The sequence below is a fragment of the Gouania willdenowi genome, chromosome 13 (assembly GCF_900634775.1).
Source record: "Gouania willdenowi chromosome 13, fGouWil2.1, whole genome shotgun sequence".
Taxonomy (NCBI): domain Eukaryota; kingdom Metazoa; phylum Chordata; class Actinopteri; order Blenniiformes; family Gobiesocidae; genus Gouania; species Gouania willdenowi.
In genome coordinates, this window is record NC_041056.1 from 42,332,764 (window position 1) to 42,348,751 (window position 15,988).

Sequence of the window (15,988 nt, forward strand, 5' to 3'; positions counted from 1 at the left end):
GAGACAGACGACATCATCATCATCTAATACTTTTATCTGCGTCGTCTTTAAAAGCCTGTTATTAACCACAGAACACTGGTGCCTTCCTCTGGACATGGACACACACAACCACTGGGGAACGCTTGGAAATAAAGTGCAACACAACCTGTGCCTGTGTGTGTGTGTGTGTGCGTGCGTGCGTGCGTGCGTGCGTGCGCTGGTAAATGCATTATTAATTCAAACAATCACTGGTAGCAACAGTGCACAGGGCTTAAAGTATTTCATTATTTTATTTTATTGTGGCTTCAGTGTGACTGTGATGAACTTATGGATGCTGTTTACTCTGAATAATGTAAACCAGTACTTTTCAACCTTGGGGTACCCAATTTGGGGTCGCGAGACACTGGGAAAGGGTTGCCAGATGCCTTTAAGAAACTAGGATTTTTTTTTTACAATTTGAGCCCATTTTTGCCCATTCTGACCCTCTTCTGCAACTACACCAAACTCACCATATTTTAACATATTTTCATTCCTTTTTCTTGCTCCTTTTAATATATTTTTGCTACATTACTCCCATTTATTACATTTTCAGCTATTTTAAACCCTTTCCTTCACTTTTCCACCTAATGTTATTTGCCAGTTTAAACTAAGTAGTGCAGTGCCCGTAGGAAGTATGTGTTGCTATAGAAAAGTGGGGGTCAAGTAGTTTTTACATGGGAGCTTTAATTCCTCTTTTATTCAGAATAAACTGACCTTGTAAACAATTAATTCGTAATGTAAATGTAATTCTGAATCACACTCACACACACACGCTGCCCTAGCCCCTGGCCACCAGGGACAGGCTGCCCTCGGCCCGACACCGTTCACCCTCTGCCCTGCTGCCTACAGAGTGATCGGCTCTGGTGCGCCCACAGGTTGCCTCTAACCCTGCCAACTGTGCCGAGTGACAAAGGCTCAATCCACAGTGATGTCATCAGTTCCCGGTGGACAATTTTATATAATATATATACATATATATATAAAATTAACGGTATCATTGCAGTCCAAACAAATCTGACATTGCACACCTTTGAACCAAGCAGCAGCCATGTTGAAAGTCTCAGCTCAATCAGAGCCTGATTCGCAGAGATATTTGAGCCACAAAGACACACACAGACCTTGCTATATAGATGGCAGATAGATTGTTCCAATACTGAAAGTGAACACTTTTTACTACTTTTTGTCTGTTTTTGTCCACTGTAATTTTCAATTTAACCATTTTCTGTTTTTATAATCCCATTTCACTACTTTTTCCACCATTTTTCTTATTTTAACCCTTTTTCTCCAACGACAGCAAACTTGCCATATTTTAACTTACTTCCATCCCTTTTTCTTGCCATATTTTTGCTCCTTTTAATGCATTTTTGCTACGTTACTCCCATTTCTACTACATCTACATCAAATTTCAAGATATTTTCAGCACTTATAAACCCTTTCCACCACTTTTCCAACTAATGTCATATTTTAACCCATTATTGTCACTTTTAACCTCTTTTCACCAGTATTCCATGATTATTTGCAAATTTTAACCAATTTCTTTCTGTGGTTTTTAAAACCACATTTCACCAACTTTTCCACCATTTTCTGCCACTTTTAACACATTTTATTTCTGAATAAAACAAGCATTTAAATCATGGTGGTCCCCGTTCTCTGGAACCTTTATTTTGGAAATCACTGGCAACTACATCTAAACCTTCTGCAGTGACTAAGCTCACATGCGTGCACACACACACACGCACGCGCGCACAGCAAACGGGACTCAGTGGCACCAATGATGCCTCTCAGGATCCCAATTAATATCCAAACCTTTTATATCCACTCGTCTGCTCATCTTTAAGAGGTGACCGCACATTAAATATTTATGTAGGAGGCACGGATCCTCCTACGCTGCTTTCAATAATAAAGAACAAACTGCTTTGAGCTCCTGCTCAGCAGCATCCTTGTCTGACAAATGGGAGGGTAAAACGAGAAAACACACACGCACACACACGACCCTGTACATCTGTGCATGTCTTAAAATCATGGTTTTCATTTGTAAAAATGATTATAATAGTAGGAAGTGACGTCTCACGTGGTTTGGAAAGTCTTGATAGTTCTTGATGAATGAGTAAATAAAATAATGTGTGATACAGCAGTAACACACCTAATGAGACCCAACACAAACAAACATTTCATATGTTTGACTTTTTAAATGAAGCTTTAAAACTTCAGAATCAGAATCAGAAATGTGTTTAGTGGCCATGTACAGTTTTAAGGACAGTACAAGGAATTTGTCTTGGTAGTTGGTGCACAAAACAAACAACAACAAAAAATAAAAAAACAAAGAACAACCCAGCAACAATAATAATAATGATGATAAATATAAAGGATGAGGGATAAATAAAGGATAGATAGAGAATAAAGGATAAATAGGATAAATATGAATTTATATATATATATACAGTGCAGCAGATAATGTCATCATGGAGGTGGTGATCGGGTGGGGGGGGGGGGCGTTCAGTGGGTGACTTGGGGTGTGTTCATGTGGATGGTGGCAGAGGGAAAGAGGCTGTTTTTGTGTCTGGAGGTTCTGGTCCTGATGGACCGAAACCTCCTTCCAGAAGGGAGAGATTGAAACAGTTTATGACCGGGGTGGGAGGGGTCGGCCACAATCTTTCCTGCACGCCTCAAAATCCTGGAGGGGTACAGGTCCTGGAGGGAGGGCAGATTGCAGCCGATGACCTTCTCTGCAGAGTGGTACGCTGCAGTCTGGCCTTGTCCTTGGCAGTAGCTTCAGCGTACCAGATGGTGATGGAGGAGCAGAGGATGGACTGGATGATGGAGCTGTAGAAGTTCACCATCATCTTTGTTGGCAGACTGAACTTCTTCAGCTGCCGCAGGAAGTACATCCTCTGCTGAGCTTTTTTGATAAGGGAGCTGATGTTCAGCTCCCACTTGAGGTCCTGGGTGATGATGGTCCCCAGGAAGCAGAAGTACTCCACAGAGCTCACTGTAGAGTCTCCCAGGGTGAGGGGGGTGAGGGGGGCTGGGTTCTTCCTGAAGTCTGCCATCATCTCCACTGTCGTTAAAGCGTTGAGCTCCAGGTTGTTCTGGCTGCACCAGGACACCAGCCGGTCTGTCTCCACCTGTAGTCAGACTCGTCTCCATCAGAGATGAGACGATGATGGTCGTGTCATCTGCAAACTTCAGGAGTTTCACCGACTGGTGAGAGGAGGTGCAGCTGTTGGTGTACAGGGAGAAGAGCAGAGGAGAAAGAACACAGCCCTGAGGAGATCCAGTGCTGATGGTCCTGGAGCAGAGATGGTTTTTCCCAGCTTCTCGTGCTGCTTCCTGTCAGACAGGAAGTCTGTGATCCACTTGCAGGTGGAGTCTGGCACGTTCAGCTGGGAAAGCTTGTCCTGAAGGAGAGCTGGGATTATAGTGTTGAAAGCAGAGCTGAAGTCCACAAACAGGATCCTGGCGTAGGAGCCTGGGGAGTCCAGGTGCTGGAGGATGAAGTGGAGAGCCAGGTTTACAGCATCGTCTACAGACCTGTTGGATCTATAGGCAAACTGCAGGGGGTCCAGGTGGGGGTCGGTGATGTCCTTGATGTGGGAGAGCATGAGGCGTTCAAAGGACTTCATGACCACAGATGTCAGAGCGATGGGTCTGTAGTCATTAAGTCCTGTGATCCTCAGCTTTTTAGGGACAGGAACGATGGTGGAGACCTTAAAACAGGCTGGTACGGTGCATGTCTCCAGTGAGGTGTTAAAAATGTCTGTGAACACTGGAGACTGGAGATCTTGACCTTTTTTTTTTCCTAGAATTATTTTATGATCAATAGTAGGAATGTGCGATATTTTGTAACGTATAATGTACATCATGTACTGCTACTTGGTTAAAACCAGACGACCATCAACAAAGTGAACCAATCCTAGTTCCTCCATCAGATCCACCCAAAGTTCCACAAACACAGGAACAGAGAGGAACCTGTAGCAATGATTATGAACTGGAAACTCAACAAAAGCTAACTATGCTAAGCTAACACACTGACTGGGCTAAGAGCTAAAGCTAACCACTCAATATAAAGAATAGACCAAATAAAAAGATTAAAAGAACACGTCTTACTGTCATAAAGAGCCATAGATTTGTTTATGGTCAGATTTAACACTTGTATGAAGGATAAAAACTAAACATGTCACACGTTGTGTGAAATAAATAAATATAACATAAATGATGTCACTATTCATTCGTCCCAACTTGTGAAACATAATCATTAATCATTAATATAACTATTGAGATTACACATAAATATACTGAATGATTAAATCATCAGCTTGATCTGGTTTAATTATAGGAAATCAGAGATATTTATCAACCATAACTTTATGCAACTCATTATCAAATATGAAATAAACAAAATTCATCAGCAGTAAAAACACTAATGGAGTTATTTGTGCTTTTCATGTGGTTTTTTTTAAAATTTTAAATAATTTTATTTCAAGTGAGAAAATAAATGAATTACATACAATAACACTAATAGAGTGACCCATATGCACTAATATATTCCATAAACTATCAGCTCATGAACTTTGTCAGCAGTTATTTTATCCTTTTTAAATGTGTCTAGTGTTGATGTATTCACATTTATTTGTGTTTGCAAGGAACCTGTTTACACTAAGTTGTGATTTTTTTAAATTTATTTATAGTTTTTATTTATCGTGATTTTTATCGCTATCGTGATAAATACCAGAAATTATCGGGATAATTTTTTTGTCAATATCGCCCATCCCTAATCAGGAGTAGCACAGATATTATTATTCTGTATTTTATTTTAACTAGATTTACATTTGATAGATTGAAAGAGAACATAGTTGTTTAAGATTGTGTGTCGTGTTTTAATTTGAAACAAAATTTCATAAGAATTTCATAATTTAAAAAAAATATATATGTATGTTTCTTTGAGGCATTTGATGTATTTTTGTTGTCAATTCATACATTACTGTTATTTTTCTGGATTTCTAGTCATCAAGTGCAACTTTTGGTTAATTTTGTGAGTTTCTGTTCACAATTTAAATCATTGTTAATTCATATATTACTCTGTTATTTTTGGGTAATTTTATGTTTCTGTTTTTTGTGTTACTTTATGTCTTTTTGGGTTTTTTTCCTTGATTCTGTATGTTTTTTTTATCATGTTGCTGTGTATTTTTCTTGTCAGTTCATACATTACTCCGTTATTTTTGTGTATTTCTAGTCGTCTTGGGTAATTTTGCATGTTCACATTTTTTGATTTCTTTTATGTTATTTTTCTCTGTGTTGTCATTTGGTAAATTTTGTAAATTTCTCTGTTTTTTTGTTTGCGTTTCTTTTCATCATGACACCAAGGTTGAGAAACTCTGGTCTATAACCTTATTTATTGTAAATTGAGAAGCTCCTTTACATCTAAACTCTCCTATTTCCATGTAGTGTAGCGCGCTCACAGTGAACGCTAATGTGACAATGCAGCTACAATGGATGTTAATAATGCATGCTTAAAAACACACAACAAACAAAGTAGGGCTGAGTATGCTCTCAGAGGCAGCCTCATCAACAGAAAGAGGATACAGCACTGAGGCTGCATGGTGCCATTAACAACTATCTCTATTCATTAGCACTGATCTCTGCTGGCAATTAACATGGCTCCATGTTGGCGCCCATGGCACATGACAGTTAATTTAAGTTTTTAAAACAGCTTCATTGATTTATATGGAAAATAAAAACAAAGCTCTTTGGAAATAAAATCATTAGGTGGACTTTATCGCCTCCCAGTGGCAGAAAAGAAATGTTCAGCCTTAAGTTAAGAGTACACACACGACACGATATTTCATGAGAGGTGGGACTCCATTAAAAAATGTATCTAATCAAATAGAGACTTTGTAATTAATGAATCTAAATTAATGGCCTAACAATATCTAACACAGGGCTCTACATAAACCTTTTCAGTGTGACCAATTCTTGTCTGTCGGTCGAACCAGCACAGAATTTGGTGGCATACTTGATATGACATGATATGTGTGCCAAATGTTTTAGTGTCACTATTAAGTTTAAAAATACCAAAAAAAAAGCAAAAAAAACTGATGACTGATCAAATACTTTTCATTGACAGAAAATTTGTTTTCTACTGTACCATTGAATTATTCCCTTTAAAAACCATCATGTATGTATTTATTTTGTGTGTTGTGCTTGTTTCTTTATTCTGTTCCTATTAGAGATGTAACGATTAATGGAAAGGCAGTTAAAAATCGATTAATAGGTATCAAGGTTGATATTGATTTTCTGAAAATTGAATCGCAGTACTTTTTTAAAAACCAGCAGCTATATATTTATCCTTCTCTTGTCCAAATGCTGAGGCGACGGGTGGAATCTGCTACTACTTTCTTTCTGGCCGCCTTCTACTCTTAAATATGTTCATAAATGATTCCTTACCCCTTTAGCACCGAAAGAATATCTGTAATATTACGTGAATATCTGTAAAAGTCACGTTTTTCTATTAGCTCTGTCTGCTAGCATAGCATCTCTTCTTCACTGCACAGAACATCTGCATGCCAAACAACCACTGGGTTACCAGCGCCCTCTGCTGGTCCAAACAAATATCTGACATAAATACAGTGAAATTACTTTTTTTTTTTTTTTTAAAGTCCAATTGTTAATGCACAAAATACATTTTCAGTTGCACTTAAAAAAATAAAAATAAAAAATAAAATATTATGCAGTTTTGCATTGTTTACTATAGACCCAGAATTTAAATTAATAGGCTTCTTCATTTGTATTATTCCTTTATTTATTTATTTCATTCAAGATTTATTTTAGTTAAATTGCATTGTTTTGAATAGTTTATCAAGGGATTCTTTTGACAATGAAAACTAAAAGGAAAATAGTACAGTTTTTTCTAGTTTTTTTCCCCAAAAAAATAAAGGAATATTTTTCAGTCATTTGTCTACAGTCCAATTTTGTAAAATAAATCGTAAGAGAATCGTAGCGTGAACCCAGTATCGTATCGGGAGTTGAGTGAATCATTACATCCCTAGTTCCTATGTATAGATGGAACTTGGGTTATTGATTTTAATATGCTGTCATATCTATTGTTCTATTGATAGTTGTGTATGACATTTAAGTGTCTTGTTATTTGTATATACTGTGCACTTCTGCTCAATAATATGTTTGTGTTGTTCTGTGTGTTTGTAGGGTCAGCATTATATGTGTGTGTGTACCTTGTATGAAGGCAGGAAGCAGAGCACACCCTTGGGCATGACCATGCAGACTTGAAGCAGAAGAGCTCCCACTTCATCCTGGAAAGAATACGTTTCCGTGTGTCTAAAGGTGGCGCACAGTTTAGTGCCCTGGGGCCCAGCACCGATAGTGCCCACCCACACCTGGAGGGATTCAAACAAGATTCATCAAAAGCAAAAAAAGGTTCATGCTAGCCTGCACACTAACAGTCACTACACTACTGTAGTTACTGTAAAGTAATAAGAGTAGAAACATCCTCAGCAGATTACTATGCTTTAACACTTTATGTAAAGTAAAAGAAAAAAAAGAAAAAATCAACCACGACATAATGTATTTTACAAACTAGCCACGACCATTCCTAGAGGCTCTGATTTACTAGTTCTATGCTACAGGAAATATTTTCCCAAAGTATTCATGTGAGATGGGGAATTGTTTTGACCAAATATCAGAAACACTGTAAAAAGCATGTTAGACACTATCTATAAGTGTAACTCTAAACTTTGGAACCATCTCCAGTGAGTGTAAGGTAACTGCTGATCTCACCTGAGATTTATCAATCACATGGTTTGCTTCCAGCTGGATGGAAAACTTCACCCCCAGCTCAGAGGAGAAGGAGCTCATAGGGGACAGGGTGCCTGATGTCAGCACAATGCAGCGAACGCCCTCACTGAGATCAGAGAAGGCCTGGACACACACGTCATGAAGTGGGAAAAAATGTGCAGAAAAGGCATTGAAATGTGATGGAGAAGTGTCAGAAATGAGAATAATATAGCAAAAATACATTAAAAGGAGCAAAAATATGGCAAAAAAAATTGGCTCAAATTGTAAAAAAAAAATAATTCCTAGTTTCTTGTAGGCATCTGGCGACCCCCTTCCAGTGTCTCGCGACCCCAAATTAACCCCAAAGATGAGAACCCCTGGTTTAGATGATACAGAGTAAACAGAGTTTAGTGTGTATGAGATATCACAGACATGGAATCCTCAATAAAATGAAATAATGAAATACTTTTGGCCACATGCAGTGATTGAGATAATAACCATTTATATGCATTTACTTGTACGCGCACACACAGACATACGGTGATCTTACCACTGCAGGGTTCAGGCACCAGAAACTCAGAGTCAGCACCTCTTTTTTCACTTTAACACTTCGCTGTCGGTAGGTCGGTCTGACAAAATAACCGTTAGCATCAGGTTTATCAGGAGGGACCTCATTGGTCCAGGTGAAGCTTTTCTGCAGCACAACACGGTAGTCTCCAGAGAACCTACAGACACACAGCACTAGAGCTTTAAAGGGGCAGTATCATTGTAATCGTAAAAGCTCTTATGATTATTTTCCTTCTGCAACTTTTCCGCAACTCCTTTTTTGTAGAACTCCTCCTACTCTACTAATGCAGCACTAATGACATGTATGTCATCTCAGGGGGACAATGTCAAAGATGTGCAGTTGACCTTTTTTGGCACCAAAATGTCAAGATCAAGATTGCGCCAAATGTCAAAAACAAAATCTTCCATATCTCTACAAATATTTAACGTACAAGTTTGATGCTTACATTTCTGAAAAGTTCATCTCAAGTGGAATATTTTATTTCGTTGGACCGAAGTTGTACGACTTAACCAGTAAAAAGATCAGTAGGGGTCAAAGTTCTTGACGTCACAAAAAAAATAAAAAATAAAAAACTTTTTCCCCTATAACTTGGCCACAAATTGAGATCCAGTGCTCAGACTGGTACCATTGAACAACATTTCCTTTCATTGAGTGACCTTGACCTTTGCTCAAGGTTATATTTAAGGTCAAGGTCAGTCTTCTGTGTGACTGGCACCATTTAGCACACCATATTAGAAAAATCGCTATAACTCTCATATACAAAGTTCAAATAGCCTCATATTTGATACACATGATGACTGTCCATCTCTAAACAACAATAAATGGGAAAACTACCCATCATGCTTTGCATTCTCACGCTAACAGCTCTAGCGGAAAGACGATATGTCTTGACTTCAAAATGATGAATCTTATAAGATGGGAGCAGGTTGCTGATGAAGAAAAAACATTCCGCGATCAGTGGGAGGGGCCTATAATGTCACTGGAAAATCCTTCGCCACCACATTCTAAATGCAGTATCTTGGCTATTTTTCAATGGCTTCGCATCAAATTCACTGAGAGTGATTTTTTTTTTTTTTTTTTTTTTTAAAAGGATTTTTTTTTTTGGCTCTAGTGGCCTTTATATGACAGTTGCTTGACAGGAAAGGGGTCAGAGAGAGCAGGGAATGACACGCAGGAAAGGGTCCCAGGCCGGGAATCGAACCTGGACCCACTGCAGGTGAGGAACTATAGCCTCTGTACATGGGGCGGGCGCTCAACCCACTGAGCTAAACACCGCCCCACTGAGAGTGATTTTTAACTGGTTTACCCTTTATACTGGGTTTTTTATATAACTTTCAAATGGCCTCATATTTGATATACATGACTGTCCAGCCCTAAACAAGAATCATTGTGAATATATAAATGTATTTATATTTTTCCCTATAACTTGGTCACAATTTGAGATACAGTGCTCAGACTGGTACCATTGAACAATATTTCCTTTCAATGTGTGCCCTTGACCTTCACTCAAGGTCATATTTAAGGTCAAGGTGAGTCTTCTGTTTTTACTGCATTATTACTTTCAATTTAATTAGTGAAAAGAACAAAATTGTCAACCAATCCATATACAGGTTTAATTTTTTTCAATATTCAACTGTCAAATATGTATTTGACTTGCGAATACAGGTCTTACCTAGTTCACTTTCTAATGGTTTTGCCACGGTGATATATTTCTCTTTAGCCTCATTCAGAGGGCCAAAGTTGAAAAAGTTCCGTTTCCTCCCGTGTTATTCCACATTTTGTAAAAAGCTCCAAATAGAACAGTTGAATTTTTCTTGCTAGTTGACGTCAGGTAGCGGAAACTCCTCCTCTTGACAATCATGGCTCCTCCTACTCTATATAACAATGTGAACTCCTCCCACTCAAACTACCTCACAGGTAAAACAAACACAATGGTTTAATATAGTACATACATTATACTTATTGTTATATATATAAAGCTACATACACAAAATGTGTTCTCTGAATTAAACCCCTCCCTGAGGAGCATGGGTTACAATAAGTTCCATTTTTAGTAGCCGTTATATCGCCTCGTATCGCCTTTGAGATGATATTTATTTATTTATTCAGTTTATTTCCGACATGGTTACATTCACTTTTTTTTTTTTTTTTTTTACATTTTTTGTACATGCCGAAAAAGGAGACAAGAGAAGCAATTTGCTTATCTGGGTCCCGTCCCCTGTTTTACCATCGCAAATTTACATGGGTTTACATGTCTCTCTGGTCAAACATTCTTGAGTTGTTCTGAACAGTCCTTTTTTGTGTATTCTCATCTGTAGTCAGTGTTGTCTTTTTTTTTTTCCTCCTCTCTATCGTTGTTTGTGTTGGCCTTGTTCCCTGCCAGACGTTGTTAGCATTCCTCCAGTGCAAGAATAGTTCCTCTTTCGAAGGTGTTTGGAAGTTTTTTTCCCTTTTCATCCATAGTGTTACCACTCGGGAATGTCTCTTTTGGACACACAAGTTTGCAGCTTGTTTTGTCTCTACATCAAGGTTAATCCAGCTGTTGTTAGTTTTATTGGCAGTGTTGTATTTTCCACTGTTAGATTTAACTTGTATAAACACATTATTATATCTTAGTTCATAAGCAAGGTAGTAATTTCATTGTACAGGAAAACGTGTTTCTAACTGCACATATGACAATAAACACTTTGAATTTAAATTTAATGTAATCCTTAATCACCCCACCACCTAGCAATTGAAATTAATAAATGACAGACCTTTTTTACTCTTGGTTTCCACATTTAATTCAGTCTCCGTAAAATAATCACAGTCTGAGTTTTGTTTCCAGTGTTTATATAGATCTGGGTCCATATCCATGATTACCATCAGTAATGTTGTTGTTTAGGTGGATCCTTCGTATTTTCCCAAGTCTTCCATCGTTTTGATGAGGATTGCTTTTCCGTTCTCTTCTCCCAGTGGTGTGATGTAAATTCTGCAGTTCCTTGTCCACGTCTTTAAAATCTTTCCTCCTTTTTTTTTTATTTGGCGTGCCTTCCATGCGATGCTTGCATTTTTTTTTGTCAGGCTTTCATTAATAAAAACCTTCTTTCCTTCAGCTTTCTTCCTTGCTTCAGTGTGACGTGTTTGTGATCCAATGCAACGCAGCGGTTGGACAAAACAGTGACTAAAACCTTGAATGGACTATTCCTGTAATAATTAGTGGAGAGGATGACAAGAAAGCAACATAACAGCTCCGGTGAGTGTTTGAAGTAGCTTAATGACTCCACTGCTGCTGCTGCACGGCTCACACACATCCTGAAACAGTGTTTGTCTGACTCACAATAACAATAGCTACTTAAATATCCATGTGTTTTACTTTAATGAGCAGTTTTTTGGCTGAAAACTATAACAAGAGTGTGTGGATAGCAAAAGAAAATCGCTAGCTGTTGTGTGGTTAGCGCCTACAGACACGCCTACTCATGAATATGCATAAGTAAACCCCAAAATAGCCCGTTTTTAGAACTGCTCAGAAAGTCACTTTTCAGAGGCTAAAAACCTCAAATACTATGTTGTTGGTGTTCTTAGAACAAATAGAGATGGGTGAAAATAGCATAATACTAGACCTTTAATTATGTCAAAAATCAGAGAGATTTAAACGTTCTAACCTGCGATCATCCTGACAGGCGAAGTCCAGGACCATGAACAGGTTCTTTAGGACCGTGGAAGTAGCTGAGCCAATGGTTGGAAACAGCTCAGCATCTTCTTTAGAGTTGGATTTACCACGATCTTCTTTCTCCAGAACCTCGGCAAGATTTTTCTGCGATGCAAACAGATGGAGAAAATTATCATTTCACAGATTGAAAGGCTTTGTTAACGGAGCATAGGGCAGGGTTTGTGAAAAAATAAACATTCATTTTAAGTGCTTTTATTGCTAATAGGTGATGAAGCACTCAAAACCAAAAAGAATGTCACTGTAATCATAACTGAATGGGTAATTGAAAAAGTAATTGTAACTGAAAAATGTAATTGACCCCACCCCTGGCCCACTCACACATATTTCTCCCTAATGCAGTGATTCCCAATGTTTTTGGGGTCATGACCCTATGTTTATATCACAATTCTGGCAACCGCCAAAGATTTATATTTCAGAAAATACAGAATACGTTGATTAGGATTGTGTGTTGTGTTTTAGTTTCAAAAAGTGCAATAATTATTTTTTAAAAATTTAAACACATTGTTATTCAGTATTTTATTCAATTACGAGACATTTCTAGGGACCCAATTTAAATTCCAAGCGACCCCACAAGGGGTCACGAACCCATGGTTTAAAAACGCTGCCCTATTGCCTTGAACAGGCTGTGTGCTGCATTACGTACTGCAATTCATGGTCCTAATTCCCTAAAAAATAAATAACTGTGACACAGTTATTTATTTTTTAGGGATCAGCTGCTCTATGAAGAGTTCACGCAAGGAACGGCTGATTAATAGTTACCCTAATGCAGGAGTTCTCAACCTTAGGGTCAGGACCCTATTTGGGGTCGCGACACACTGGGAGTGGGTTGCCAGATGCTTTTAAGAAACTTGTAAGAGTTTTTGAACAATTTGAACACTTTTTTACATTTTTTAACCTTTTTCTGCAACTCCACCAAACTCACCATATTTTAATTTTGCTCCTTTTAATGTATTTTCCAGATATGTTCAGCACTTATAAACCCTTTCCACCACTTTTCCACCTAATGTCACATATATTGACCCATTGTTGTCACTTTTCAACCTCTTTTCACCATATTTCATGCTTATTTCTGTCAATTTAACTACATTTAAGATTTGTCATGCCCATTATTTGCCAGTTTTAACTAATTGTTCCAATATTGACACTTTGAACCTTTTTTTTACCACTTTTTCTGTCTGTTTTAACATAATCTACATTGCAACTGGTTTTTAAAATCCCATTTCACCACCTTTTCCACTGTTTTTGGTCACTTTGAACCCATTTGATTTGTGATTAAAACAAGGAGTTCCATCTTTAAGATGACTATAATAATAATAATAAACGTTCCTGGATAACAGTGGATATTATTCAGATGAATAAATAAATGTGGTCATCACAGATTCATAGAACAATGGACCATAAATGTAACGTGGAACTGAAGTGTAAAAATAATGATTATGTCAGCATATATTTCACATGGAGTGGAACCATAAACTTATTTCAATAGCTGACTTATTCAAACAATGTTTCATTATTTCCTATATTTTTGACTGCTACACTTTTGCATTTGTTTTTCATGCAGGTGATTAGTTTAATTTTGCTTTTGAGTTTTGATTTATTTATCAAATACGTTACTTATGAAACATGATGTTACTTGTTCCCTGTAGTTTATTTCATGCATGCACTAACTTTCCTTTTCTGTTTTTTTTTTAGATTTTTGGCACAGATTGTTTAAAAATGTTTTGTTATTACCTGTATTTTTAAATACTGCACTACTACATTTTTTAATATAGGATTATTTGGGGGGGGCATTGGGTGCAGGTGGGGCTTGAAAATTCACCTTTGTCGAAAATAAAAAAAACCACTGATCTATGGAGTGTTTTTTATTGATCCTGCCCTAATATAAGTCCCTTTATCTTTAGAACAACAGGCATCAACAGGAGACAAATCTAACTTTACCACATTCTTAACAATAAATAAGGAAATACTATGAATAGTTAAACATGTCAGGTTGACATTAGTAATAATGGTAAATAAAATAAAGTTTAGTGTACCTTTAGAATTTTTAAAGAGTCGGCAGTAATACCGAGATTGTGAAAAATCTGGAGTATCTCCAGCCCACTCCAGACTTTACAGGCACTCTCGTATCCTCTGTCAGACATCAGGCCCTGACTGTCCATGATCCAGCTACACACACACACGACACAAATTACACACAATCAGCAAATACAGAAAATACATTTTCAAATTCTACCAAAAGCTCAATAAATCAGGCCTCAAAAGTTCGGTTTCCATTTCATCATCTTTCCGTTTATAAACATTACACGTTATTAAACTTCCTGAAATCTTACCAAACATAATAAATAAGGTTAAAAGTCAACTACTGTTATTAATTTCACATTTTATATCCTTCAGATGATTTACAGAATTGTAATGGTTGAGGTAAAATCACGCAGGATTTGGTCGTGAAAACAACGTTAGCCACACTTTGACGTTGCGTTCACAACAAACACGACTTCAGCGACTCTGGCGACTAGATTACATTCTGAATTCATGTAAATCATGTGACGTCAAGCTACGCGATTCAAACGACTCAATCGTGTGATCCGAGTCGCTCAAAGCTAAACATTTTGAAATTTTCGAGTGACGCTGTCGCAACATCCAATCAGCGATGAGTTTCTCCCTACGTCACTTCCCTGGTCGTCTCGTCACTGGAGAAACAGAGGAAAGAGAGGTCATGGCTGTATGCAGCTACCCTGCTACACCTTTTTACCAGAACCGCAATATTTTAGGGTCATTCCAACAAATGTCTCAGTGAGGGGGGTATGTGAAGTCACAATGGGTGTGAACACACCATTAGACCCTCAGCCACCCGCTTGTTCATCACAAAACATTAAAGACACACTTCAGATGAAGCTCTGCATTCATTTTCAGTCACAGGAAAACCGGTACACAAAGTGGTGATTTTCAACGGGAGTATGGACGGAATTTGACATGTTTCTAGACAATCAATCACTTGTTTACTGGTAGAAAACGACCGTGGCTCAGGTGGTAGTGGGTCGTCTTCTGATCGAGAGGTTGGGGGTTCGATCCCAGTACCAGACTATGTGTCGAAGTGTCCTTGGGCAAGAGACTGAACCCTAAGTTGCTCCCAGTGGTCGACTAGCGCCTTGCATGGCAGTCCTGTCCCACTGGTGTGTGAATGTGAGTGTGATTGGGTGAATGAGCTGATATGTAAAGCGCTTTGAGACTGCTTCAGTGTGGTTATAAGGCGCTATATAAATCAAGTCCATTTACCCCAAACATGCATGTGAGGCGTTTCTATGTCATGTTGAGGCCTGACGCATGATATTAGATTTTTGACCAATATTTTGCAGCTCGTTTGGCCGATAACAGATATTAAAAACTTTTTCTGACCATTTTTTTTGCAATTAGAGAAAATCAGAGGCCCTAAATCTGATTTTATTTAATTTTATATTTTGAAGATAAACACAACAGCACTATATTTACCACAAGGAGAAAACAATCAAAATTAAACAATCAAAAAACAAACAAAGCAAAGGGAGAATAATTGGTTATAAAATCCTGCACGTCAAACCTGTACATGTTGGAAAAGGAAGTACAAACTTATATGATCCTACTCCATGTAATATCTAGCGCTATACAATAGTCTTCTTATAATAAGCACCTTTTTATACTATGAAAGGAGATGTAATTCATTGTTATGTCTACATAATTATACAATTGACTATACATTCATCTGTCCAAACATACACATTCATAAGTATATACACAACTATAATTTTTTTCCCTTTACCATTTATGCTTTGAGAAAATAAATATTATGTATTTAAGTATAAATTGCTTTAAATTCAGACTTTTTTATTTCCACACACAAACTGTTCCACAACCTGGTACCGCTC

The 15,988-nt window shown here is 37.7% G+C and overlaps 1 protein-coding gene across 1 annotated transcript in view; it reads right to left on the reverse strand.

Annotated features, from left to right (window-relative positions):
* brip1 (BRCA1 interacting helicase 1) overlaps positions 1 to 15,988 on the reverse strand; it is a gene marked incomplete at its 3' end in the record, with an annotated part of 84,864 nt that overhangs the window by 38,130 nt on the left and 30,746 nt on the right. Inside the window, exons 9-13 of the mRNA XM_028463822.1 lie at positions 14,120 to 14,252; positions 12,019 to 12,170; positions 8,357 to 8,531; positions 7,810 to 7,950; positions 7,248 to 7,409 (exon numbers count right to left, since the gene is read on the reverse strand). Coding sequence (XP_028319623.1) covers positions 7,248 to 7,409; positions 7,810 to 7,950; positions 8,357 to 8,531; positions 12,019 to 12,170; positions 14,120 to 14,252 — 763 coding nt within the window. The remainder of the gene's footprint in view (positions 1 to 7,247; positions 7,410 to 7,809; positions 7,951 to 8,356; positions 8,532 to 12,018; positions 12,171 to 14,119; positions 14,253 to 15,988) is intronic.